The 23,869-nt window shown below is 52.8% G+C and overlaps 1 protein-coding gene across 1 annotated transcript; it reads right to left on the reverse strand.

The window, feature by feature from the left end:
- Positions 1-137: 137 nt before the first annotated feature.
- On the reverse strand, positions 138-23,303 carry F9C07_2280446 (uncharacterized protein). Its single transcript, XM_041294557.2, has 6 exons — positions 22,096-23,303; positions 20,703-21,985; positions 19,565-20,645; positions 17,294-19,509; positions 9,379-17,226; positions 138-9,323 (listed from the first exon to the last, which is right to left on the reverse strand). Exons 2-6 carry the CDS (start codon positions 21,219-21,221, stop codon positions 330-332), a joined length of 20,658 nt encoding a protein of 6,885 aa, XP_041149818.1. The 5' UTR covers positions 21,222-21,985; positions 22,096-23,303; the 3' UTR covers positions 138-329.
- Between the last annotated feature and the right edge of the window lie 566 nt (positions 23,304-23,869).

Raw genomic sequence — 23,869 nt, forward strand, 5'->3', positions numbered from 1 at the left:
GATGTTCACGGCCATGTCAAGTGATTACTATATTACATCTTAGCACCAGATACACCGATGTCAGTAAGATAGCCTACGGATACCAGCCCAACACATGTTCTTAGAGGAGGCACTACGTTAATGGAGCACTGCACAAGTTGAAGTGAAAAGAAATCTATTGTCTAGCCTTTCCAGAAGGTCATGTGAATCGCTAAGTAGAGAAAGAAAAGTACACGAGATAGAACACAAACAGAGAGACAAATGAGATAATTATAGAAGAAACAAAATCATACAGACAGATGAAAGCTTTTAGAGCCACAGGAAAACAAGAAAAACAATCATTACATCGTTCAAGGAGTGTGAGTGTATAGGAGATTCACCATCTGTTCCATCGAGGAATGATGAAGGAGGTCCTCCAGGCGAAGCTGAGGTGCGTGCTCTTGCAGTCGCAGAAGCACTTGTGACAAGCCCATAAGTTCACCGCCTGCTGTAAAATAGCATTCTGTTGGAGACACGATTGACTTCTTCGTCGATGGCAGAGTGTCTGTCCATGCTTGATGCACGGCCTCTCGTAAAGCAGCCACCTTAGGCTCGGAAAAGTCCGCACCAATGACAACATCTGGTACGGAGGATTCTCTGACCATTGGAATCAAAGGCCGACCGGCTTGAAGTTCCTCCACCGATGGCAGGAAGGTAGTAGAAGGGCTCGAAGAGAAGGAGCGGATTGTCAAGCAGAGTTGGTCAAGCAAGTCCTCCGCCTGGATTGGGGACATGACTGATGTCGCTGTAATGAGGTCGATGTCAACATGATCACCTGCGGGAGTCGATAGAATTGATACATCCATAAGGTCTAGTTCCGAGCCAATGAAGCCAGGCTCATAGGAGCCATTACCCATCATCATAGCCCGGTCCGGATCAATATTCTGGTGCTGGATGACACTGCTGAAGCGCATCCACCGCGGCCAATCAGTGCACTGCTCGACGATTGAGCGGAATCCGAGTGACTCAAATGGCATGTTGGCCACCTGCTGGTTCTGGATAGTGCGAAGAAGGTCCATTACAGTCCAGTGGTCCTTGAATTGAGCGCGGACGGGGACCACATTAAGACACGGGCCGACAATCCGGTCGATGTTGTCAATTGCCAAGTTGCGGCCCGAGATGGTGTGGCCAAATACAACATCCGGCCGAGCTGCCATGCGAGCCAGGACTAGGGCCCAGGCGGATTTGGCAACAGTTGCAAAGGTGATGCCCTCGCTCGTGAGTTTCGTATTCGGCACCCGGCGCCGAACGGTGATAACCTCATCAGAAACATCTCGGAGGCCCGGCTTGTGGCGCTCCACAAAGTTTGTCATCGTTGATCCCTCCAGGAGGGATTGCCAGTGTTCAATGGCAGCAGCGTCATCGGAGGCTGGACAGAACGAAGTGAAGGTCGAGAAGGACGGGCTTGGAGATAGGGCTTGGCCGGCATAAGCGTTCTGCAAGGCTTCCCATATGGTGGGCAGTGAGACGCCGTCGTATTGTGCGTGTGAAATGCGCATGATGAGGCGATGTGCGTGGCCGCGTCGCTGCTGTGCCAGAACGAATTGAATGAAGGGCTTCTCGATTTGAATATCGCCGGCTTTTCCTTCCTCGTACACTCTCTGGGTTGTTTCGTCGAGGTCATCAGTGGGAATAACCAGGAAGACCGGATCAAGTTGCCGGAGGACTACCTGCCAGAATTGGGAATCATGTTCTGTGAAGACGGTGCGAAGAATGCTGAAATGCCGTACCAGCTCGAAGCAACCCTGGCGGAGACGGTCAACATCTACCGGGTCGGAGCTCTCGAAGTAGAAGTAGTTGAGCATCCATCGGGGCCGCGTCATTGCACCGATCAGTGCGATTTCCTGCATGCTGGTGGTGGGGCAAATCTCCTCAACCTGGCCTTCTTCGACTCCAACTTTCGCAGCGATTGTGTCCAGGAGGCTGGAATCACAAGTTGATGATCCTTTGCTCGGAGACAAGACAGGAGTCCCATCCCCAGGGGTGACAGGTGCGTTGGCTGTAGCCAGAGCGGCGATGTCGGCAAGAGAAGGATGGTTGAAAATATCAGCGACACTCAGGAAGATCTTGGAGGCACGAGCGAGGCTAACTAGCTTCATGGCAACGATAGAATCACCGCCCAGAGCAAAGAAACTATCGTCTGCCCCGATCGACTCACGATCGATCATAAGCACTTCCGCCCAGAGTCTAGTCAGTGTGAGTTCCATCTCCGTCTTGGGGGGCCTCTTGCCGGCGGTGGCCAGCGAATAGGTCTGCAGTTGAACGTCGGAGAGAGAATCGACCATGCGACTAAGCATATCCCGATCCGCTTTGCCAAAGGAGTCGGTTGGCATGGTCTTGAGGGGAATGAATAGGATGGGCAACAGGTAGTGGGGAACGGAGGTTTGCAGTGCAGATTGGACTGTGGTGAGCTCCTGCTGCAGGTTGGTAGTCATTGTATCGGTCAGACTGTCGATTTCGACGTCTGGAGACTGTATGGACTCATCGTAGAGGTATGCAACTAGCATGTTCCTGTTGCGGGACGAAACCAATGTAGTGTCCACCAAGACATCGTATGTTGAAGGAATGTGAGACTTGATTGTGTGCTCGAGCTCACGGGGATCGATGCGCTGACCGTACATCTTAAGTTGGGTATCTTTGCGTCCCAGATACTCAATGCTACCATTGACATTGAACTTAACCATGTCGCCGGTCCGGTAAACTCGAGTGAAGCCATCAGCAGGATATATGTGTTGCATCCAGTCGGGGCGATCGACGAATGCCGCCTCACTGGCTTGAGGATGGCCCATGTAGCCCTCCGACAGGACAGGTCCTTCAATGACCAGTTCACCCAAGCAGCCCAGAGGCGCGAGCTTGTTAACGTTTTCCGGCTCAGTAACCCACAGGCGACAACCAACCGGGAATCCGATATTGGCAAATGAGTCCTTAGGATGGGTGAATTGTGACACGGAGCACCAGACCGATGCTTCGCTTGAGCCATAAGCGTTGAGAAGGGTATCAACCTTGCCCGCCCAGACCTTAAGGCTATCCTGAGTCGGGCACTCTCCGCTCAGAACTAACGTCTTCAACTTGGGAACATCAGTCGGGCGCAGGCTGTTGGCGATGGTCGGGGTCAGACAGGCCCAGTTTGCGCCTACTCGGTTGATAGCAGAAGCCAGATCCTTATTCTGATCATGTTCAGAGATAACACACACTGTGCCACCACTGAGAAGGGTTGTGAAGATCTCCGCGTAGCTGACATCGGATGTGTAGGCAGCAGCTTGCAAAACGCGGGATTTGGATGTAATCTTCACTGCAGAGCCATGGTTTCGAATACTGGTACAGATGGCCCTGTGGGCAATCGCCATGATCTGGGGCTTAGCGGTGCTGTCAGAGGTAAAGGCAAGGTATGCGGGCGATGAGGGGTCGACGGCTGTCCGAGCTCGGGGCAGGTCAGTACTAGTAGCCGCGAGCTCAGAAGCTGTGGTTGCATCAGCGATGACCACATGGCTAGACCCGATAGCGGCAGCCAGGTCAGCATACTGTGGCGCCGCAATAACATGATCAATGCCAGTGTCATGGGCAATGTCCGTCAGACGGGAGACGGAGTCCTCTGGGTTCAGATTCACGCATGCTCCGCCAGCCTTCATGATGGCGAGCTGTGAGACAATGGCCCACTTGGATTTATCAAAACACCAGCCTACAGTGCACCCCGCCGTCACCCCAAGCTTCACTAATACATCGCTGAACCGAGACGATAGCTGATCCAGTTCTTGATATGTCAGACTGCCATCCCAAGCATCTACTGCTTGACGCTGCGGGTGGAACCGTGACTGGACACTGAATAGATCATGCACACGAGCATTAACGGGTTCAATAGGGGCGCCCATCCAGTCGAGAAGCTGATCCACGTCAGTTTGGCCAGCCATGGTGAGATCCGTCATGAGAGTGTTCTGAGGCAGGCGGAAGAGCTGTAGGATCAGATTCTCATAATGCTGCAGCAACCATCCCATTTGTTGTTCGGGAATCAGCATATCATCGTATCTGACACGAACATCGAGTTCCGAGTCACCAAGGTGACACTCCACGATTAGTGGGTAGGTGTCGAACTCAAACTGCACCGAAGAGACTAGTTCCAGGTCCAGATCGTTCTCTGAATCCTCCAGAATAGGTTGGATAACAAACAGATGACCGAAATCAGCAATGGCTGAACCGTTGGGCTGCATTCGGCGGATATTCTGTAAGCCAAACTGTTCGAAGGGTGTCATATCGAGAGCCTGCTGTTGAATGCCGCCCATGAGCTCCTCAATTGTCTGAGCTTGATCTAAGCGGACTCGAAGGGGTACCGTTGCGATCATCGGTCCCATTATGTCCGCAGCACCATGAAGCGAGGTACTACGGCCGGAGAGAACATGGCCGAAGACGACATCATGAGATGTAGTGTATCGGCTGAGGAGAAGAGACCAGGCCGATTTCAACACGGTGGGTGTAGTGAAAGTAAGGTTGTCCCTTTCCGGAAGGCGAATGTGCAGGGATCGTGTCTGGTTGGGTCGGAGAGATTTAGCAGAATGGGACGTGTTAGGGAATTGAGCGGGGAGATTTCCCTCAATCTGGGAGCTCCAGAAGGCCTCGGCTGCCTCACGGTCGCTGGTAGTGAGATGCTGGATGAATTTGCTGTATGGAACGACCGGGGGAAGGGCGGACAAGCCTTCCCGGTAAATGATCCCGACTTGCTCGAACATGGATCCCTGACTCCAGCCGTCGTAGGTAGCATGATGAGAGGTGTGAATCAGGAACGGGCGTGGATCGTTCTGGTCGCCAGGAACGACAGCGTTGCGCATCAAGGGTTGACCATGGACCATAGGCGAGAGCCTATCGGCCCTCACGTACTCTTCAACAGAGTCCTCCCATCGCCAAACAAGCGGCTCGGAGATAACAACCTGGAAGGACTTGGAATCAGCTGTGTAGATGATCCGAGTACGCATGATCGGCTGGAGCTGGGCCAAAGACTCCCAGGCTTGTTGGTATTTTTCTAGGTCGATATCAACAGGAAGACGGAAGACCTGTCGCGACACATAAGCCGTCTCATCCTTGGCGGTAAGCGCCATTAGTGCTTCCTGAGAAGGGTTGCAAGGGTAGATATCCTCAATCACACTGGCATCCACTGCACATTGAGTGGTCGCTTGGGTCAGGATATCTTTGACTTGGTCGCCTGGCAACAGACTGAAAGGCTCCGGTGGCGCATCATTAAGCTCCTTTCTGGAGGAAGAGCGGTCGAGATTCTCTGCCATCTTGTTCAATTTAGGATAATTAGTAACGTCAGCGACACTCATAGAAAGCCCTGCCTTGCTGCCGGCGGCGACAAGTTTCATCGCAGCAATAGAATCTCCGCCGAGGTGGAAGAAGTGGTCGTCTACACCGATGCTGTCGGTGCCGAGCACACGAGCCCAGAGCTGTGCGAGAGCCTTCTCTGTTTCAGTTGAGGGGGCTTTCTTCTCCGCTTGGGAAAGGGCATAGGAGGCTAGTGTCTCTGGCGAGAGGCCGTTGCCAACCGTCCTCAATACCTTTCGATCCAGCTTGCGGGAGGGCGATAAGGGCATGTGTGAGACAGGGATAAAGAGTTGTGGCACCATATGCTTGGGTAGAACCTCCCGCAGACGGGCTTGCAAGGCCTGGAAGCTTCGTCGAAGAGGGCCAGAGAGGGGAACAAGTAGGGAGTCAACGTCTCCAGAGGCAGCCTCAGGCACACAGATAAACGCTGTGAGGATCTTAAGACTGCCACGAGACTTCGGTGTTAAAACTTCAACCGCCACTTGGTATGAGTTGTCGTCGTATACAGTTCGAATACGATGTTCGATTTCGCCCATCTCAATGCGTTGCCCGTGGAGCTTCACCTGGGTGTCTTTGCGGCCGATGAATTTGAAGCTGCCGTCACGGTTGTATCTGACTAGATCACCCGAGCGGTACATGCGACCGTTGCCCTTGTCGTGCGGAATCCACCATTTAGGGGGATTAATGAATGCTGCTGCCGTCTTTTCAGGCTCGTTCAGATATCCTCTGGCAACGATTGGGCCCTCAATGAGGAGCTCTCCAGTGGAGCCAATAGGCAACAGTCGGTCAATATTATCTGGGTCCACGACCCACAGAGTGCAACCCAGCCCTCGGCCAATGTTAGTAGGGTCTTTTGTGAAACTGGTCTGGGAATTGCAGGTGGTGCAGACACAGCATTCGCTGGGTCCGTAGCTGTTGATAATCTGAACATGGTCAGACCATAAATTGACGACCTCTTTCGTGAGTGGCTCCCCACTGAGAACCAGAGTCTTGAGGGTGGGAATACGACTGGGGACCAAAAGACTAGCAACAGTAGTGGTAAGTTCCGTCCAAGTCACACGGTACTTGGCCATAGCTTCCGTAAGGGCATTCATCCTTTCGTACTCTGAGGGAACACAGACACACCCTCCCAGCATCAATGACCCAATGATTTCGTCAAAGGAGACATCGAAGGTGTAGGAGGCAAACTGGAAGGCGCGGGTACCAGGACCGACAGACATTTCGCTGAGATGCGCAATAAGGCCGGTTACAAGGGAGCGATGTTCCAAGATACTTCCCTTCGGCTTTCCGGTACTGCCAGAAGTATATACGATAAAGACAGCATTGGAAGGCTGGGCAATGGCACCAACAGGCTCATTCGGGCAGGGAAGGCTGTCCAGATAGTCGGCGCCGATTGGGAGCACACCCGATGGAGGGAGTAATGAAGAGAGCATTGCCGATGATGCCTGGTCACAAACAACCAGGCTAGCATCGAGGTCGTCAAGCAAGAGCTGGATTCGGTCCCTGGGATGCTCGGGATTAAACATGCAGCAAACACCACCAGCTTTCATAACCGCCAACATTGCGATAATGGTCCATGAGCATTTGTTGAAACAAAGAGGGATAATCATCTCTTGTTTGACACCACGCGAGATAAGCTCGTGAGCCAACTTCTCGGCCAACAGGTTAAGTTGACTGTAGGTAAGCTCGACATCATACGAGGAGATGGCGGGAGCGTCGGGTTGCCTGCGAACCTGCTCCTCAAATTGGTAGTGGACACAGGATTGGATAGTTTCAGGGCGATCCTTGTTCCATTCAAGGATCTGCTGTAGGTCCTCCTCACTAATGGTTCCAATCTCCTCTAGCGCGTTGATACTATCGTCACCGCCTGCTTCTTGAATTGAGCTGAGACGCTCAATGGCACGGCTATAGCGACTGATGATCCGCTTGATTTCCTCACTAGAGATGACGTTATCGTCAAACTGAGCTTTGATGTCGACACCATCGTCGAGAAGGTTGCACTCTATGATCAGCGCATAGGGATCTTGGTCATCGCGGTGGCTGGTTGGCACAGGAGTGAGTCCCAGGAAATCAGAGGCCTCAACTGGTGCCGCTTTTGGTTGAATGACGAGAAGATTCTGGAATTCAACAGCTTCTTTGGCCTGTTCACTCATAAGGCGAATGTTCTGAAGGCCGGTATGCTCAAAGGGCACCATATCCAAAAAGTTCTGTTGGATATTTTGGAGGAAGTCGAGCGGAGGTTGGCTACCATCTACCGCGATGCTGACGGGAACTGTCGCAATGGTAGGACCAACAACCTGGTTGATACCTGCAAGACCTGCATTGCGACCAGAGACTGTGACCCCGAAAGTCACCTTCTCGGTTTCCGTCAGACCAGCAAGAACAAAGGCCCAAGCTGCTTTCAGGATGGTGGTGAAGGTGATGTCGGACGGCTCCCTCGACAAATGCACTGCGCGGGTTATGGCCTGGTTCGGGTATGGTTGGTAGGTGCGATCTTGCAGGATAGGGTATGTCACAGAGGGCTCGGCGAACTGAGCAGTCCAGAACTCAGTAGCTGATTCAGGGGTGATTCCCTTGATGTACTGAATAAACCGGTTGTAGGGAACCTCTGGCAGAGCCATCTCGTTGTTGTATTCAGCAGAGACCTGCTTAGTAATGATAGGGATGGTCATTCCATCGTAGATTGAGTGGTGGGCAGTCCAGACAAAGTATTTCTGCGTGGCAGCAGATACTATTGCATAACGAGCCATTGGCTGGCCGTAATCTATTGGGTTTGACGAATCATTCTTCAGGTAGGCATCCAAATCATCAGCAGACTCCCAGGTCATGGTTTGTTTCAGGACAACTTGGAACAAGCCATCAGACGCGTTAACCATGCGAGTACGCAAGATGGTGCTTCGCTCTGCGACCTTTTCCCAGGCCTCCTTGAATCGCGGTAGATCCAATGTGTCTGGGAGGGCAAAGATTGTTTGATTAGTGTATGAGGCGGCGTTCTGGCGGTTCAAAACCATGAGGCCTTCCTGGAGGGGTGTGCAAGGGTAAATATCTTCAACGGCGGTGCGTGAAATACCACACAGCGAGGCGGCCTCAGTAGCGAGCCGCTCTGAATCAAGCTGCGGTGGTAGCAGGGAGAATGGCTCCAGCTGGTGCTCCTCACTTTGGTCAAGCAGGCTAAGTTCCTTGGCCATTGCAGACAAGGTAGGCTTCTGGAAGACTGAATTGATGGTGAGAGCAAGACCCTGGTTCCTAGCGGCGGCCACAAGTTTCATAGCTCCGATTGAATCACCACCGAGGCGGAAGAAGCTGGCAGAGGGGTTAACGGTGCTGCTATCCGAGAGTTCGAGAACCTCAACCCAGAGAGCAAGCAAGATCTTCTCATTTGCGGTCAACGCTACACACTCCTCAACGGTCACGAGTTGATACTGCTTCAGTTGCTGTTCATTCAGACCGTCAACAAGCTTCTGCAGGGCCGCCCGTTCCAATGGGAGACCGTTGACAGGAAGGTAGAGCGTTGGGATCAACTCTTCTGGCAGATAGCTTCCGAGTGTTTCTTTAAGATCTGTAAATTTAGCCCGATGTCCGTCAGTGACAGGCATCAGAGACGCCTCTGCCTTGGCATTGTTGACCTCAGAGTGGAAGACGGCCATGCACTGGCGTGCACCCAGCTGATTCAAGCTTATCACCTCAACAACAGCATCCTCCGTGTCTGGCAGGGCCATCGAAAGTCGATTTTGAATGGAAGCCAGGTCGAACGTGCGACCATTCAACGTCCGACTGACAGCCTTCAATCTCTGAAGCTCTTCGCCGCGCGAGTGTGAGATGACATCCACGCTCGACAAACTCATTTCAGGGGTATCAGCAAGAGTCGCGAGCACATTAGTGAAAGCTTGCATCAGTTCGTTCGCTTGAGAGTCGCTGAGGATGGCCGTAAGATATGTCATGTGGATCTCGACACCAGGTACATCGTGGGTGGTGATACACAGACTGATGTCATACTATCGTACAAGTTAGTAAGATCTATGATTTCAGCTCTGGGATTAATAGAATTACCTCAGTTGGATCGGCTTGGTCCACGATATGGAAATCAACCTGAGGAGCTGGGCCTCGGCTGGGCTGCCGTTGCAATGACAGGACGGTATTGAATAAGGCCACATCCTTGTTGCCCAGCTCATGTTGGATCGCTGCGAGTGATGTCTGTTGATGAGGAAGGCTGTTCATATAGCTCAGTTGAATATCCTTCAGCAACTTGTAGACCGACATGTCATCGACCAGCTGCATTCTGGAGACAAGTAGGTTGATGAACGGGCCCACTGCGTCATAAATCCCATCAAGGGGCACGTCACGGCCCGAAGCCATGTAGCCGAACATGACATCTTCCTGCGATGTGTAGGCCCGGAGGACCATTCCCCAAGCAGCCTGGACAAGGTTGCTCATAGTAATACTTTGTGACTCGCAGAACTTTTGCAGTTTTCCGTCTTCATCGATATGAATGAGCATGTCTTTGTAAGTCTTGGTCTCAGACCCGCTGTCTCCGTTGCTGATACGCATGTTGGGGAAATGGCAAGACTGAGCACCAGCCAAACGGTCGGTCCAGTACTTGAGGGACGCAGATTTAGACAGGCCACCCAGGTAGCGAATGTATTCGCTGTATAGGGGGCCTGGCCCAGCGGGCAACGTATTTTCATACGCAGAGACAAAATCGCGGACTAAAAGTGCCAGCGAGGTGCCATCGACCAGGGTGTGGCTCAGTTCGATTTGGCAGTAGATCGATTGGGGGCCTTCACAAATGGTCAGGCGGTGACCAGGAACGGGCTTGGTGTAGTCTGGAGATTGCTGGCCTTGGAAAAGCGAGACAACATCCGTTCCGGAGAAAGTGAGGCGCTGAACCGCTGCTTGGTATGATCGCAGTACGAGCTGGTCATAAACCCCATCTCCAGACAATGAACCGATGAAGACCGTTCGCAAGATAGAATGACGGTCCACGGTTTGCTGCCATGCTTTTAGCAGACGTGGGAGGTCCACGGCACCAACATCCGATCTAGGTAAAACTTCAAAAAGCTGACGAACCTCATAGGTGCCAGGTCGTCGGGTCTGACTAAGAAGGATACCCTCCTGGATTGGCGAGCATGGGTACAAATCTTCCACATTGTCAGGAGAAATTCCCAGTGCCGGCAAGACAGTGTTTGTGAAGTTCGACAAAGCAGGGTAACTGATCTTCATGAGAGGGAAGTCACTGAGGGTATGCTCCACCGAGCTGGCCACTAAATCTTGAACGGCAAATTGGATGGCCTTCTCGCATCGGTTGATCCAATCACGGACCTGTTCCTGGCGGCCCATATCGCGATTAAAAAAGAACGAGACGCCCAGCTGACCGAAGGAGACAGCGGCAGAGATATCAAAGACCGCCAAGCGACCCATGCCCTCACCGATGTTCTGGACCTCTTCATCCACACGAAGGGGCTCTTCTTTCAACAGAGCATCACTTCGCTCCAGTTGTTGTGCTTGTCCGAGATAGTTGAAACAGATTTCCATGGCCCTGTGATCATTGAAAGCCTTGCGACCTTCGGCACTGTAATGGCGGCAGCTAAAGTAAGAGAAGCCATTATCGTTGAAGGAACGACGAACATCTTTTGTTCTCTTGATACCATCCTTGATACTTTCATCCTTCCTCATGCGCCTGTGCACTGGATAGAAGGTAGTAAACCATCCGACCGTTTCCGATAGGTCGATGGAGTTATCCCACGGTTCTCTGCCATGGCCTTCGCTGAAGATCGCAGGCACTGCACGGTCTGTGAAGGTCTGGTTGAAGGATTGCTGGATGGCCGCCAGGAGGATGTCAATAGGTTCGGTTCGGAGTGCTGTGTTTGCCGCTCCAAGCAGGAGTGAGGTGGTGTTGTCATCAATGGTGAAATGAACTTCCTCGACATTCTTCCATGTGGGTAATTCTTGCATCCCCCAGTATAGGAGGTTGGCAGGGGGAATGTCGGTTGGCAATACCGACTTTGGAGCCAGTTGCTCTCCGAAGTGGCATTGCTCTTGTGCCCAGTTGTGGAATGGCATTGGAGCATGAGGGCTACTACCTTGTGACAACAGGGAGGCTTCCAGCTGAGCGACAATGACATGCCATGAGACAGCATCAACGACCAGATGATGCGCGATGAGAGAGAGGAGTTGTCCCTCTCGGCAATCAGGACTTGACTCTCCTCTCTCCTCGTCACAAAGATTAAAGTGATCCACAACAAAGATCGGTCCGTTCTCGATGTCGACGTTGCGTTGAGAGGAGTTAATCACGTCGAGCATCTCCTGGCGGCTGGCTGCTGAATGAAAACCAATCTTGAAGGAGCCATTGGACTGGCTCTGCACCATCTGCGACCACTCCCCGTTGTCGCCTCTGATAAACTTCGCACGCAACATGGAGTTCCTAGCCACAATTTGCTCAATGGCAGATGAAACTGCGGCCGTCGAGACGGGGCGGGTCAAGCGCAACAAAACGCTCTGGTTGTAATGATGCTGGGTCGCCTGGCGCACAACGTCGTTGAAGTACACCTTCTGGATGGGCGATAGGCCGAAGGGCACATCGTACTTTTCTTGTCTAGTGACAGCGCGGTCGCCGAGTGAGCTTGCACGGCTGACCACTGCCGCCAACGACTTCGGGAGCAAAATATCTTGAACTGTAAGCTTGATTCCAGTGGCTCTGCAGCGGGAGACAACCTGCATAGCAGTGATTGAATCTCCGCCCAAGCTCATGAATGATCGGTTCAAGCCAATAGACTTCTCAGGGATATTCAGAACTTGACTCCACACCTGTGCCAGCTGCTTCTCCAGGGCGGTTGTTGGCAGATTAACACTGGCGGAGGAGATATTCACAATCCTGCGGTAGGTTTCTTCGGTTATGCCGGTGACCCAGCGTGTGATCGGTACGCGGTTAATCTTCCGTGATGCAGTCAACGGGATGGAGTCCAAGACAATCCAGACAGAGGGAACCATGTAGCTAGGCAGTACGCTCGACAGTTCCTCCTCAATCTCCATGATAAGTGGCTGAGCCGTGGACTTCGCATCATCAGAAACGAGCTCGACGCAATCGCCTTCAAGGGCCAATGGTTGAAGATCTGAAAGTGCCACCACTGCAACGAGCTTGCCTTTACAGGGGCCGGCCTTGGGAAGGGTGACCATTCCGGCCTCGACCGCTCTTTGAGCACGGAGGTGGAACTCAATCTCGCCCAACTCGATACGCTGGCCGTGGAACTTGACTTGGCTGTCCTTGCGACCGGCAATGTTCAGAGTTCCATCGGGGTTGTAACGAACGAGATCACCAGTGCGATAGAATTTGTACTGAGGTGTCTCCTTTCCTTGCATCCATGCTGGGCTCTCAACGAAGGCATCTCTCGTCTTTTCCGGCTCGTTCAGATAGCCTCGTGCGACATTCGGCCCTTCAATGAGCAGCTCACCCACACAGCCGACAGGGGTAAGGCGATTATAGTCAGAAGTTTCCACGACCCAGTACCGGCAGGCGGTGCCAGTGCCAATGTTTGCAGGCGAGACAGTAGCACTCGGGTTTGCATGAGATGCCCAAATAGTACATTCTGCCGGTCCGTAAGAGTCAATCATGTTTACTTGGCTTGCCCAGCGATCGACCAGGCTTTGCGAGACGGCTTCACCACCAAGAGTGAGTGTCTCCAGATGAGGAACCTCTTTGGGGTCCAACAAAGCAGCGACTGTCGGGGTCATGAACGTCCATGTGATTTGCATAGAGTTGATCACCCCAGCAAGATTGTTGATTCGGTCGTGCTCAGTGGGAATGCAGAGAGTGCCTCCCTTCATCAGCGTAAAGAACGTTTCGCCCATGCTAACATCGAAGGTGAACGAAGCAAACTGCAGCACCCGGGAACCTGGTCCACCAAAGCCTAGACCTTCACCGTGCTGGGTGGCCACGGTGCAAACGGAATTGTGCTGAACGATGATTCCCTTGGGTTTTCCAGTACTACCAGACGTAAAGATCATGAAAACTGGGTTGGTAGGCTGGACTTGAAGCGAGGCGAGCTGGGATGTCGAGACAGGAGCCAACTCTTGGATTAGTGTCTTGGTGATCGGGACAACGGAAGCTGAGACGGATCCAAAGAGGCCCTGGTGTTGAGGCGAGGTAAGGACGAGGTGGGAGCCCGTGTCTTCAATTAGGGCCTGAAGACGGGTTACTGGGTGGTCAGGGTTCAGCATGACGCAGGCTCCTCCTGCCTTGATAACGGCGACCATGGTGACCACTGTCCAGACGGACTTGTCGAAGCACAGAGGCAGCAGAGTCTCGGGCTTGACGGAGTATTCGCTAGACAGATGATAAGCCAATCTTGAGGACAGCTCATCGAGTTCACGGTAGGTCAGATTTCCGTCCCACGCCTCAATGGCCATATTTTCGGGGTTGAGAGTGGCTTGTTGGGAGATCTTCTCGTGGACACACTCATTGACCGCGGTCGGTGCTACAGCGTTCCACTCCCAGATCTGCTGCTCATCCTCTTTGCTGAAGAGATCGATATCCCCTAGTTTCACATCGGCAGACGGACGAATGATCTGTCGCAAGACATGTTCAAAGTGACCCAGAAGCTTCTCCGTCAAATCTACTGACAGAACATCATCATCAACGCGAGCTTCCAAGTGAACGCTGCCATCTCCGAGGTTACATTCAACAACCAAAGCATAAGGATCGAATTCCGTCATGTCTGTCGGGACGGCTTCGAGCTCAGCAAATGCCCGTCTCCCATCTGCCTTAGGCTGGACGACGAAGAGGTTAGTGAAGTCAGTTGCTGCCAGCACCTGGGGGCTAATCTGGCGAATGTTTCGCAATCCAACATGCTGAAAGTTCATCATCTCGACGTTCTGCTCATGTTGGCTCTCAAGGAAGCTTTGGAGGGATGCCTCGGAGTCCAGGTGGACATTCATTGGAACGGTTGTGATCGTGGGACCAACAATGCTCTCAATGTGGGGGACGAGGGCGTCACGTCCCGAAAGCGTCAATCCGTAAAGAATGTCCTCGGAGTCAGTGTACCGTGCCATAACAATAGCCCAGGCTGCTCGCAAGAGGATAGCCATGGTCAGGCTAGATCCAGGCTCTAAGGCTACCTCGACATCACGGTGGCAGGTTTTCTTCGCTCTGGGTTGGTAGGTAGCATATGGCAACCGAGGGAAGGAGGAGGGTGGTTCTTGAGGAACCATCGAGCGCCAGAATTCCTGCGATGCCTCGGGGTCGGTTTCCTGGATGTATTCCACGAATTGGGCGTATGACGGCGCTGTAGATGGAGCGACGCCTCCTGTATAGGCCTGTTCCAGCTGTTCGAACAAGAGTGGAACAGTCCATCCGTCATACATGGCGTGGTGAGCAGTCCAGACGAAGATAGAAGACCCACTATCTTCAACGATCGCATAGCGAGTCAACGGAGTGCCGCTGGTCACAGAAATGGCATGGTCGCGCTGGAGATACTTCTCCAAGGAAGAGTCTTGTTGCCATTCGAGCTTAGCAGCGTCTTCCGTCAACACAACCTGATACGATGTAGAGCCGATAGTAACAATACGGGTGCGTAGGATGGAGTGGGCGTCAACCAATGTTTGCCAGGCGTCTTTGAATCGCTGTATATCAAACCCAGCTGGCAGTCGGAATGCCGATTGGGCGACATAGGCACCAGTATGGGTGTTTGACATTGAGAACACACCCTCCTGGAGAGGGGTACAAGGATATACATCCTGGATGTCGCTGCGTGCAATAGAGCAATGGCCTGCGGCTTCCTCCAGCAGCGCGTCCGTATTGGTGGCATTATTTAACATCGAGAATGGTTCATAAACATTCACTTGTTCGTCAGCCTTGGCTAATTCCACGCGTTGGGCCATTTGAGACAACTCCGGATACCGGAATATATCAGCGACAGTAAGCAGGAGGTTTGCTTCCCGTGTTGCGACGACCAGTTTCATGGCACCAATTGAATCACCCCCAAGTCGGAAAAAGTTATCGTTGCGGCCCACAAGGCTAGGGTCTTTTCCTAGGACAGCCGCCCACAAAGTCCGCAGCTGCTCCTCTTCCTTGGTCTGGGGGGCGGCCTTATCCTGGTTGGCTAAGGCGTACATCTCCATCTGCTCATGAGAAAGGCCGGGGACGGCACGGCGGAGCGCGATCCGATCGACCTTGCCCGAAATGGTCATTGGGATGTGAGAGATCGGGATGAACAGGCTGGGAAGCATGTACACGGGCAATGTATCTGACAGGACCTTCTCGAGGACCCGCAGTTTGGCCGTGAATTCGGGCGATAGTGGGACAAAGAGTTCATTCTCCGTAGAGGATGCGTTCTCCATCTTGAGGAAAGCAACCAATGTTTGAGGAGGCAAAACAACCGAGTCCACAGTGACGTGCGCGGCACCCGGCAGATTCTCCAGGATGGCATGCTCAATCTCGCCCAGCTCAACACGCTGGCCTCGGACCTTGATCTGAGTGTCCTTTCGGCCAATGAACCGAAGCTGGCCATCCGGGTAGTAGCGGACCAGATCACTGGTTTTGTAGAACCGGCGTGGCTGTCCATTCTCGGGCTTAGGCAACCAGGCAGGATCTTCGAAGAAAGCTGCCTTTGTCTTTTCAGGCTCATTCAGGTATCCCCGAGTGACCAGAGGGCCCTCAATGATCAGTTCACCAATGCAGCCAACGGGGAGAAGCTTGTTAGTATTCTCAGGATCTGTCACCCAGAGGCGGGTTCCAACAGCATGTCCTAGTCCGGCGGGGTCGCTGTCTGCGGTCAGGGGTTCCGTTCCCATGCTGTAAATGGTACATTCCGTAGGTCCGTAGACGATGCGCAACTCCAGAGCATCGGTCCATGGGGCAATATCTTCGCGTGAGATCGCTTCACCTCCCAGGACGACTGTCTTCAGCGTAGGAACGGTTTCTGGGGAGAGCAGGCCGAGAACCCGAGGTGTCAGGAAAGCCCAGTTGACCCCGAGTTTATTGATTGCGCCGGCCAAATCATCGACGCGGTCTTTCTCACATGGGATACAGACCGTACCACCACGAGTCAACGTGGTGAACGTGTCAGAGACACTGGCATCGAACGCGTAGGCAGAAAACTGCAGGACACGCGAGCCTGGTCCGACACCCCATTCGGACCCATGAGCTTGAATGCTGGTGATGAGGGAGCGATGCTCGAGGACGATACCCTTCGGCTTTCCTGTACTGCCGGATGTGAACGACACGAAGGCTGGGTTAGATGGTTGCGCCTGAGGGAGTGTGCAGTTGTCGGTAGGAGCAGGAAGTTCGTCGAGGAAACTTTCATCCACGACAACAATATGCTCCACGAGGCCTTCGAGCAGTTTGGCGTGTTGCGCTGAAACAACTGCAACACGAGCCTGGCATCCATCTAAAATATCTTGAATGCGGGATAGTGGATGCGCAGAACTCAGACCAACACCAGCACTTCCAGACTTCATGATCGCCACCATAGTCACCGTTGCCAATCGGGACTTCTCGAAGCAATGGGGAATCAACACCTCTGGTCCAGCCCCCAGCTTCGCTAAGTGATGGGCTAGCTTTTCGGACAGCAAATCGAGCTCGGAATAGGTGTACTCGCCATCCCAAGCGCACACTGCCTGCGCATCAGGTTGCTTCTTGGCTTGATCGTAGAAGTATTCATGCACACAACCAGACTCCGCAACTGGCTCAATCTTGTTCCACTCAAAGATCTGGGCTCGGTCCTGTTCATTAAATAGGTCAATATCGGTGGGCTTGACTCCGCCTTGGTCTATAATTCCGTAGATTGCGGCGCTGAATGTATTGGCCAGATTCATGGCATCACCCTGTGTCAGCGAAGAGGACCAGTAGCCGATCGAAATCTCAACATCATCAGTAGTAATGTCAATAGCAACTGCGAGATCGAACTATTAAAAGAAGCATCTATTAGTGCCTTACTCTAGGGTTCAAAGTAGGTTATGGCGTTTCACTCACATCTGTCGGGTCATCTTCTTGAACCGCCCGGAAAGAAAGCGCATCCCCAAATTGCTGGTCCGGAACACCTTTCTGGAGAGAGATGATGCTGTTGAACAAGGGCATACCGGATAGGTTCAGACCATGCTGAATCTGTGCCAGGGAGCAATGCTGGTGGGCCAAAGCGGTAAAATAGTCGTTCTGCATGGTGTCGACCGCGTCCAGAGCAGCCTGGTGCTGATCCAACCGCACCCGACAAACCAGCATGTTAATGAAGGCTCCCACAGCGTTCTCAATGCCTTTCACAGGTACATCACGACCAGAGGCCACATAGCCAAAGCAGACATCATCGGATCCAGTGTACGCCCGGAGAACCAAAGCCCATGCGGTTTGTATCACATTAGCAATAGTGACTCCATGTGCTACGGAAAACTTTGACAGATCCTTCATTCCGGCGAAAGGAACTTTCACAGACCGGATCTGCTTGGATTGTCCATCACGAGGATACATGGGAACAATGGTTGGCTGAACCCCTGCAAGGTAGCTGGTCCAGTGGCTCATGGACTCGCTCTGGGAGTGCTCCGGGGAAGAGATGTATTGGATGTAGTCACTGTACAACGATGCAGGCTCTGTGAATGATTTGCCGTCAAACGCTAGTGACATCTCCTGCAAGACTACCTCAGTGGACCCACCATCCACGATCGCGTGGCTGAGCTCCACCATCATGTAGACGTTGTCACCGCGGGTACGACAGATAGTGAGATGGTGCTGGGGTTCTGAGGCATTGTAGGTTGGCGAGGGCAGAGACTTGAGGAAATTGGTTACCTCCGCTTCATCATCCGAGCACATGTACTCGCAGCAATGAACGCTGGCAGTGACGTTCTTGAGTACGATCTGCTGGAAGATACCACCGGCGTCGACGAAGATGCTTCTGAGAGATTGATGGCGATCTACAACACCCTGCCAGGCACGCTGAAGACCCAAAATTGTGGTCGTCGCATCCATAATGGAGAGCACCTTAAGGACACGTCGAATTTCATATGTGCCGGGAAACTTGACCTGGCTCAGAAGAATTCCATCCTGGACAGGGGAACAGCCGTAGATATCTTCCACATCGTCCTTGCTAGAGAGACCAGCTTTGGACAGAAGCGCGTCGTCGATGGCGGCGGTTCGCTCAGCGGGCGTGGAAGCAGGGGCAATAACGGTGTCCTCCTCCACAGACACCTGAGATGAGCGGACGGTCTTAGAAGCCAAGTCAATCAGGCTTTTGGCCCGAACCACATCGAGCACCGAGACCTTCAGCTGTTCCCGGCGGCACCGCGCCACCACTTTCATGGCCGTAATCGAATCACCTCCCAAAGCAATGAAGGACCGGTTATGCTTCAGCTTCGGCAGTGGAAGGCCCAATTCCTCCGCCCAGATTTCTTGAAGAAGAAGCTCCGTGTCGGATAATTGCACGGTCTCGTTGGTTTCTTCTTCTTCCGCGATACCGGCGATTTCGTTGTAAGTATCTTCATCCATATCACGAACCCATTGATTCAAGGCAACACCATTCACCTTCCCGGATGTTGTAAATGGAAGGGCGGCCACCACCACCCAAAAGGTGGGTACCATATAGCCGGGAACCTGAGCGGCGAGACGGGTAGAAATCTCTGGGATAAATCCGCGGGCTTGCTTTCTCTGGTCGATCAACAGCTCGTGTACTTCGGCGTCTCGTGGCCCCTCATACGGGAAGGTATGGAGCGAGAGGACAGCCACCAGATTTCCCTTGCAAGGCCCCGCCTTGGGAAGCAGGACGCGAGCATGACGCACCATGGAGTCCACGGAGAGACGTTGCTCGATCTCGCCTAGCTCCAAACGCTGGCCTCGAAGTTTGACCTGGCGGTCCTTCCGCCCAATAAAGCTAATCGTGCCGTCGCTGTTGTTTCTGACGAGGTCACCGGTCTTGTACAGTCGGAACGGGGCTGGCTTGGAGGTCATGTTTTGCAGGAAAACAGGTGCCTCGTCCAGGAATACCGCCTCGGTCTTCGCGGGCTCGTTGAGGTAGCCTCTTGCAACAATCGGGCCTTGGATGAGCAGCTCACCCACTGCCCCGATCGGGACCAGACGGTTGTGGTCATCCGGGTGCACGACCCAGCACACCGCGCCGTAGCCGCGCCCGATGTTTGCCGGGTCGGCGTCCGGAGTGAGATGAGGGTTGATCGTTGCTGCGACGGAACATTCACTGGGGCCATATCCTAATGACATTGGTTAGCAATTAGTTCAGCTCAGACCTGCAAGCACGGGACCTACCGTTGATCAGATGCAACTTGCCCGCCCAGGTCGTGACATCGATCTGGCTCAGCGCTTCACCACCAAGAGCCAGAGTCTTCAGAGTAGGCACATCGGCTGGATCGACCAAGCGCACCACCGAGGGAGTCATGAAGGTCCAGGTGATGCGCAGCGCGTTGATGATATGAGCGATTCCATGCTGTGCCAGCTCATCGCTGGGGAAGCAGACACAAGCACCGGTAGTGAGAGTGGTGAAGATTTCGAGCATGCTAACATCGAATGTGTACGGTGTCATCTGTAAAATTCTGCTGGTAGGGTCGATCTCGCCCGCTGTGACGTGCTGATTTGCAGCCGTCAGGAAGGACTCGTGTTCCACCACACAGCCCTTGGGGGTTCCGGTACTACCGGAGGTGAAAATAATGTACAGGATGTTTTTGGGTGTGACTGCAACCACTGGGGATGCTTTCTGCGCCGGGAGTGCCATCACACTTTCCTGGTGAACAGAGAAGACGTTGCAGTTGTCCTGCCAGAGCGGTTCATATTGCTGGGAGGTGAGGATCAACGGAGCCTGTAACTGCTCCATAATTTCCATCGAACGGGATCGCGGTTGTTTAGCGTCCAGATTCACAATGGCACCGCCCGCTTTAACGACAGCGATCATGGTGACAATTGCCCATTTAGACTTCTCGAAGAACAGGGGCACGGCCACTTCAGGGCCCACACCCCGATCTACTAGATAGTGGGCCAGGCGATCTGTGAGCGCCTGCAGCTCGCCATATGTCATGCACCCATCTGGGCCTTGGATGGCAAGTGCCTCGGGCTCTTTGCGGGCCCGCTCGTCGATGAGGTGGTGTAGGCAGCGAGAGACCACCTCGGGCATCCGCTTGTTCCATTCCCAGATTTGGTGCATTCCATCCTGGCTCATTAAACTTACCTCGGAGAGGGGGGTTCGGGGGACTTTGATGATCTCACCGAGTACGTGGCTCAGGGTCGCCGCGCAGTGCTTTGCCTGCGAGGCAGGGATCAAGGAAGTCGGGCATTGCAGGTCGACGACAAACTGATCCTGTAGGTACCGGGCGTGAATGGCAAGGTAATTGCCCGGCTTGGTGCTCCTTGTTAGTATCACGGTCGATCAACATAGTCGCGCCAGAGTCCGTACCTGTTCCCGCTCTGGGGATTCTTCATCATACAGCATCACAACGCTGTTGAAAGCTGGACCACCCGCTCGGGCGGACAATTCCTGGAATTCGGCCGGTGTCATCAGGGCGGATGACGAAATACTGGCCTGTAGCGTCTCTTCCGCGTCGACGAGCGTCTTCAGCACGGACTTGCCCCCGTCGATCTCCGCCTGGTAGACGCCCACATGGGGCACCCCGGCGACAAATCGAACAAAGAGAAAGCCGACCGTCTCGGTGTCGGCGTACGCGGAGAGAACCATGGCCCAGGCGACATTCAGCACACTCAGGACCGACAGTCCATGTCGTTCGCAGAATGCAGCCAGGGCCTTTCCCTGGGACACAGTGCCCAGGTCCAGGGGGATTTGCGCCTGGTCGGTCTGTTCTTTATCTAAGATAACTCCGTCAGTAAGGGTGGGGAAAAAGAAGGAACTCCCCTTGGATCCCATAGGGATTTGGGCCGTGATGGCCTGGAATGCGGTGTAGTCTCCGGCGTCACCCATTGTGATTAGTGTTCTTTGGTGTTTGAGTTTGAAGGGTATTTGAAAATTGATAGGATTGCAATTAAAAAGGTAGAGGAAGAGGCAACAGGTGAGGAGAAGTTGGCAAAACAATGACGGACGTAGTGTAAGGAGAGAAAGAATGATAAAGTCTGATTGCTTCACGGAAGATCAGAGCTGAGCTTTTCTATAGACCAGGCACGTTTGATAGATACGGTAAGTACATCGGCCAGAAGATGGGTAGAACTGGGTAGATATTAATCCTCGACGGCGACGGCAACTGCACCGTGCTATTCAGGAGCTCCAAAGGCGTCCACCAATCAACACGCTTCTCATCCGACATCGAGCTGCAGTCGTGGATTCCATGTGCATGTCAGACTGAGTGCCCTGCCATCCGCCTTGGTGCGTGGGGGCGGCTCTCCCATTAGGGCTGACAGTCCCCCCTGCCGACCTCGTGTCAGCCACGTTCTTGGAGCAGTCTGTAACATGTCACAGTCTGGCAACTAGTCTTGAAGGTGCGGCGCAGGTGATGATAGCCCCCAAAAGGATTCTTGCGGTCAGCCTGGGGGCCAGAGTTGCCTGAGGCTGCTTGTGTTCTTACACGCATCTTATCTTGCAGTAGCGTCGCGGTAGCGTGGATCCGTCCGAGCTTACTGCACAAATTGACCGTATATAGAAACACGAACGAACCACAATGACATAGAGAAGAGGAGTTAGCTCGGGTTAATCTCAAAGCCTCATCGCCATGAGGTGAGAACTGTCCGTTTCTGGCAGGTCAAGTTCCGGTAATTAGCAAGTCATTCTGAACCAAGTCCTCCGCCCCGGAAGAAATATGTAGAATAAGCTCCACATGAGAAAAGAAAGGAAATCCAATTACAAGATCCCATCTCTTGTGACATATGCAAGATCCATGCGCAAGTCAAGAATGTTGGTCCAAAGACACCTTGGGAGTCGTCTTACTCGAGAATCTAAACTTATCATTTTCTGGGGCTAGTGTGATAACGATGCCTGCAGAAGGACCCGTAGGTCACCGCCCCCATTTCTCCGCCGCTAGAGTTTCAAGTTTTAAGAGGGAATGTCGCGGCTGAGCACCTTCGTTGCATTAGCTTGACGCTTGAGAACCAACATTCCCTACATCAGTTTAGTGCGACTCATGAATACCATCTTACTATGTTGCAGTTGGGGGCGAGGACACGATTGCCCAATGGAATCCACGCCTGTTCGAAATTTGATTCCATGACTGCTATTTTGAGACAGATCGGACTTCTGCCGGTGGTTGGTGTAAGGTGATCTAAATAGAAGCTAAATGCCGAAGGGGGGCGGGACCCCAGTCGAGTATAATTCAATGCAGTATTATGGAGTAGAAAGGTTATATATAGACGAAAGGCCGATCCTTTGCGATGGGTCCTCCGCCGTCTCTGAAGATAGCCCACATCGCCTGGGTCATGTGTGGAGCTTCAAATCACGTCAAAGGCTATTGAATTCGCCTTTCGCACAGACTTCCTGCCGACAGTGATAGCTCTGAGACGGCCTCTCGCCGTCGGTGTCAACCACGCGGTCGTGCATTGGCCGTGCCAAAGTCATTGCAAATATTATTCTTCATCCCGAAAATGGTTTGAGCCATGCCATCTTCCCCATTTCAAATCAGTGGGCCGCAACGCGCATCATACGCGTCGTCGAGAACCTCACGATTGTCCTCCCGACACATTCTTTCCTTTAAACCAGCCGTCGAAACGGATTCGAGCCACATCCGTAGAGAGTTGCGCGTTTGCGATGAGGTTGTCTGTGTAAAGGAACGGGTTTACGGAACAGTGCATACGGAGAATGGACCATGCGACCGTGGGGAGCTGTACAATTCCGACCGTCGTAGTTGAATCTCGCTAAGGATACCTGTGTCAGGTCAATAAACAGATGATCTATCGATTATATATAGTGATTTTATCGTTCGCAGAGTCCGAATCACGATGTTCCCATTTTATGGCAGCGGGGTTGTGTGTGATCTCCAGGAGTCAAACATTCAACTGTAGACGGGTACATATACTGCCAGGCAGAATAACTGACCGCTTTTCTTTCCCTCCGTATGAGCTTCACCGTCACGGTCTCCGATGTTAAGCTCTTTTGACGGGGTTGAACCCAAGTTGAACCCCTCTTGGCGCTTTCTGGAAACCCGCTAAGTCGCTTGAGGAAAAGGCTTGTTCTGTGTAGTGTTTTAATTGGTTGAATGCGTTACTGCCCTCGGTTATGGCCGGATTTAGCCTATAGTGGTATAGATTATGGACTATTTTGACCAATAGAAGCCATCCATTCCACTCCACCATCTCTCCCCGATGAGCAGAGAGGGAGACTGTTTACTCTGTAAAGACGGCAACGTTGACCCTCAAGGACTGAAATAAAGAGGTTTGGTAGACTGTGGCGAGTGGACTATTAGTTGGGCTACCAAATATGGACGCGAGATGCAATTACTCCAAGAATTAAGCTGTTTATCGCCTACACCTACGTGAACGCTGTGCCATACTTAGATGCACTCAAATATATATCTCTCTACATCACGGTTATGTTTACTTTGAGGTCACCATCACTACGCACAACCCAAGGCATCGAAGGGCTGACCAGAGCTAATAATTCGATATTCCGAAACTCTCTCTCAAAAT

This window comes from Aspergillus flavus, chromosome 7, assembly GCF_009017415.1.
Source record: "Aspergillus flavus chromosome 7, complete sequence".
Lineage (NCBI taxonomy): Eukaryota > Fungi > Ascomycota > Eurotiomycetes > Eurotiales > Aspergillaceae > Aspergillus > Aspergillus flavus.

Excerpts from the sequence above, each read along its gene's own strand:
- F9C07_2280446 (XM_041294557.2), bottom strand. The coding sequence starts at position 21,221 with ATGGGTGACGCCGGAGACTACACCGCATTCCAGGCCATCACGGCCCAA. Across the intron at positions 19,510-19,564 it reads CAAGTTGCATCTGATCAACG|GATATGGCCCCAGTGAATGT; the intron begins GTAGGTCCCGTG and ends CAATGTCATTAG. Across the intron at positions 9,324-9,378 it reads ACCAAGCCGATCCAACTGAG|TATGACATCAGTCTGTGTAT; the intron begins GTAATTCTATTA and ends CTTGTACGATAG.